At 33.2% G+C, this 4,539-nt stretch overlaps 1 protein-coding gene across 3 annotated transcripts in view; it reads right to left on the bottom strand.

The window, feature by feature from the left end:
* Nucleotides 1-213: 213 nt before the first annotated feature.
* Nucleotides 214-4,539, bottom strand: part of MRPL42 (mitochondrial ribosomal protein L42) — a 63,634-nt gene continuing 59,308 nt past the window's right edge. For all 3 annotated transcript variants that reach the window (XM_032170901.2, XM_058424803.1, XM_058424801.1), the window contains one exon: nucleotides 214-2,669. In XM_032170901.2, coding sequence (XP_032026792.1) covers nucleotides 2,624-2,669 — 46 coding nt within the window. In that variant the 3' untranslated portion in view covers nucleotides 214-2,623. The remainder of the gene's footprint in view (nucleotides 2,670-4,539) is intronic.

The following is a 4,539-nucleotide window of genomic DNA, read 5'->3' as shown; positions in this document are numbered from 1 at the left end:
TAATAAAAAAAGAAAATGGTAATAATCCACCAGGATGTTAAAACAGCATTATTTACAAGATGGAACAAACAGAAACAATGATTTTGTCTAACAGCAGGGAGTTAATTAAATTACGACAAGCCAGATTATAGAATAATATGCACCCATTAAATCAGAGTACTTAATGATACGGAAAAAATTCCTATTAAGTGAAAAAAGCATTACAAAACAGCATACATCATGAGCTCTATTTTTATTTTTGAAATATATTTACGCAGAGAAATACAAAATGTTAACAATATTATCTTAAAAAAAAAATAAGGATGGGCACAGTGGCTCATACCTGTAATTCCACACTTTTGAAGGCCAAGGCGGGTGGATTGCTTTGAGCCCAGGAGTTCAAGACCAGCCTGGGCAACATGGCGAAACCCCATCTCTATAAAAAAATTAAAACAATTAGCCAGGCGTGGTAGCACACATGTATAGTCCCAGCAGTTCGGGAGGCTGGGGTGGGAGGATTGCTTGAGCCCAGGATATTGAGGTTGCAGTGCAATGTGATTGTGCCACTGTACTCCATCCTGGGTGACACAGCAAGACCTTCTCTTTAAAAAAAATAAATAAATAAATGTTTTTGTTACTGGTCTACTCAGAATATTCCAGCACTTAATTTCACAATTACCATTTATTCTACTAGTCATTCTCAACTAATGAACATCCAAATTCTCTGCTAATTAAGTGCTTTTAAAAGTCACTTTTAGGTGAGATGTTCAAATTAAGCCCTGGGTCAGAGTGCCCTCTGGTGGTTTCCCAATAATGCTTGAACAAGAACTGTGTAGTGAGTTTTTCATGAAGCTAAATGTAATTAAAGAAGCATCCCACTTTACGAATTTTAAAATGTCTGCAAAACAGACAAATAAGTAGATCTTTCATAAAATGTTACTGATGGTGGATAACAGATTCTTATCCCTGGGGGGCGGGGGAGGAACAGAGGGCAGGAGATGCTGGTGATGGAATATATGCTTATTTAGCAAAATTAAAAATCAGCAACCCATGAAAAGCAAAATCCCAGAAAGCACAGTGTTAATCTACACTTCCAGTAGAATAAAGTCAAAGTTAATTCTCCAAAGCATTGACACATAAGTATGTGGATGTGGGCGTCTTGGGTAAATCCCTATTTAGTAGAGCTTTGTACTTGGAAGAGAAGAAAATCTTCGTCATTATATTTTGATTTGTTTTTCACTGCTTTCTACATTTATAACATAGCTAAAAATTTGTAGAATTTTGGATGTAAGTCAACCTGAAAGAAAACCAAACATTTTTCAAGAATACACCATCGACAAAGCTGGTAAATATTTCTGATTTATCAAGTTCAATCAAACTTGTTTTTTTAATCTTTCCAAATGAAATTTATATTAATGGAAAAAGTAAACCACTTAAAAATATTTCCTTTGGGTAACAGAGGGTCACCATTATTATTTCCTTTACTCTCTCCTAGTCACTATTCCTCACACTTCACTGGCCACTTGAAACTTCAACTAGCAAGCAATGCTATTAAGGATTATATATAAGCTAATAGAGGCAGCAGAATTATCTATTAACATTCTCCTAACACTAGTCTAGTGACCTTAACATTTTAATCACAGAGCTGCAGCTGTTTGCATGTGTTCTAAAGCTAGCATAATCTTTAAGACAGCCAGGGAAAAAAACCCTCAATACAAATTACATAATATTCTATCTAGAAAAATTTCCAGGAAAGCACATTCTTGGGTGAAAGAAAACCACCCCTTTGTCATTGTGATGCACTGAAAAAAAGCTTTGGAGCCTGATAGTTTGGCTCCTGGCTCTCCCACTTGTTTGGGTAGGGTTCGAGTCACCGTAAAATATAATTATACTCCTTCTTCAAAGGATTATTTTGATAATTTAATAAGAATGGATGGAAGGGTCCTAGCAGATAGTAAAACCTGATTAAAATATCACTAATTTAATTATTTCCTAGAAGCCAATTGAAACATTATAACATTTATTTTCTTGGTAGACCTTATGAGTTTATTCTCAAAAGCAATTAAAAAATCTCCTTCAGGAAAGCCATGCACGTTTTTATTAATCATATATATACTACTAACAATGCTTGGCTGATGATTAAAAATACTTAAATCACAGTAGACACACAGAAAGAGATGTTTCTCAACTTATGGTAGGGTTACATACCAATAAACCTACTATCAGTTGAAAATACTGTAAATTGAAAATGCTAGCCTGTCTTAAATATGCTCTTAACACTTACAGTAGCCTACTGTTGAGCAAAATTATCTAACACGAAGCCCGTTTTATAATAAAGTGTTGAATTTCTGATGTAATTTATTGATGTTCTACTGAATATGTATGGATTTGGCACTATGGAAAAGTCCTAAATTGGAAACTGTACATAAATGAAAGACTAAAAGCGAAAAAGAAAAAATAAAATAGGTTTCTCTAAATGAGAATGTCAAGTCCAGAATTACTTTATATAAAAGTACACATTCTAATATATGAAAAGATATTTTATCATTATTACTTTACTATACATTACTGAATATACCAGACTGCATTTTCTCAAATGGCAAATGAGGCACATTTCTCTTTGATTCCCCCAGGAACCTCAGCATCATCTGTCTTTTGGAGGATTCAGATTCTTACGACATCTGTGATACCTTGAAAAGAAGAAAATACTTGGAATAAGATGATTTTAATAAAAATTATTCCTGATAAAAATCTAACTTCTATGATTATTTTGCTATTGGAACTATTTTTTAAAAAAAATCAGTGAAACTACGTATCAGGCATTTCTTAATAATAAGCCATATTCTCCCATTGTGAAAATTTGTTTTCTTTTCTTTACGTAATCATTTTTTTTTGTCTAGAGACTGGGTCTTGCTTTATTGCCCAGGCTGAAGTGCAGAGGTTATTCAAAAGCTCAATAATAGTGTACTATAGCCTCAAACTCCTGGCACAAGGGTTTCTCCTACCTTACCCTGCCTAGTAGCTGGGACTACAGGCACACCAACCACCACACGTGGCTAAGTTGTTGACTATTAATTAAATTAAGCATTTGAAATAGTTTCCTTTCATATCTTGAGGATAATTTCAACATGGTAACCTAGATGACTGACTTTGAATTAAAAACTAATGGTTTTTTGTCTTAGTAGTAAAGAAATAACACATCTGGTGAGATTTAGGCTTCCAAAACATAAAGAAACATCACATCGTGAACATGAACGTGTTCTGTTAAAGTTTTATTTACAAGGGGCTATTTTCCTCTAAATGGAGGTCTTTATAAATGCAAAATCATGTTTTAATATAAAATAAGACATAACTAGTAATATGTCTGTGGAAAAATGTGTAATGTCCTGCAAAATGGAGGGATTGCAAATCAGAACCGTGAGGAATCTTTTGTTTTTGAGATCACAAACATGTTAAAAATCATAATGCCCACTCCAAGCACAGGTGTGGTGAAATTAGCAGTATGAGACCCAACTGGTTAAAAGTATAAACTTTTACTTCAAAATACTTTTGAAAAGCAGTATGATAAGATGTATCAAGAAATATTCATAATTCTTGACCTAGTAATTCCTCTCCTAGCACTCTGTCCCAAAGGAATATAGAAAAAGTAGTTAAAATATTAAGGAAGAACACAGGAGAAAATTTACATATACAGTATGATTATAACCATGTAAAAACAAGCAAACTAACAAAACTTATGTATAGATATAGAGAAATGAAATGCATTGTTAGCAGTGATAGTTTTTGGGTGATTTCACCACGGAGAATTTTTCTTTTTGCTCCTCTGCATTTCCTTATTTTCTTTACTGATTTAAGAAACATTTCTGCATAGAGTACATGTGTTTTTGTGATTAGTCATCTTCAAAAATTTCCCTCTGGTCAGATTTTGGCAACTTGGTCAAAAGTTAATTTTTGTTTTCAATTTTTTGCTAATGTGGAAATTCGGTTTTATACTATAAATGGTAAGACATGTACCCTATGATCTTTAGTTGTTGTGATTAAGATATCTAAAGCATTTTTTTGCTTCAGGTTTCATATAGGCAACTTCCTGATACATTGATTTTATTTTTCAAAATTCGCAAAATACAGGAATTAAGTTGAAAAGAATGAAGTACAGCTGTATATACTAACATGGAACAGTAAGTTGTCAAAAAATACACACAGTAAAATACCATCTGCATAAACATTTCTACATGTACTTATGTTGGCATAAAGAAAATTCTGTTTTTTTCTAAAAGGTTCCACTGACATACCAGATAATCAATACCACTAGTACAAGAGTGTCTCTGAAAGGCATTCTCTCAAAGCAAGGAGAATGCTCATCAGAATAGCGGTTCTAGAAGGAGTTTGGGAAGTCATTAACCTCTTGAAATTATTTGTAAAAATTTTGAATATGTGTTTTTCTGGGCAGTGGATTCAAAACTTTTATCAGACTCTCAATGAAGTCTGAGACCTTCAGAATGCTAAGAACTATCCATTAAAAGTGTCATTCAGCATACACTGTTCAACTATATTTACTAC

Source organism: Hylobates moloch, unplaced genomic scaffold (genome assembly GCF_009828535.3).
Source record: "Hylobates moloch isolate HMO894 unplaced genomic scaffold, HMol_V3 SCAFFOLD_12, whole genome shotgun sequence".
In the NCBI taxonomy this organism is placed as follows: Eukaryota; Metazoa; Chordata; class Mammalia; order Primates; family Hylobatidae; genus Hylobates; species Hylobates moloch.
This window is presented reverse-complemented; position numbering and strand designations above follow the sequence as displayed.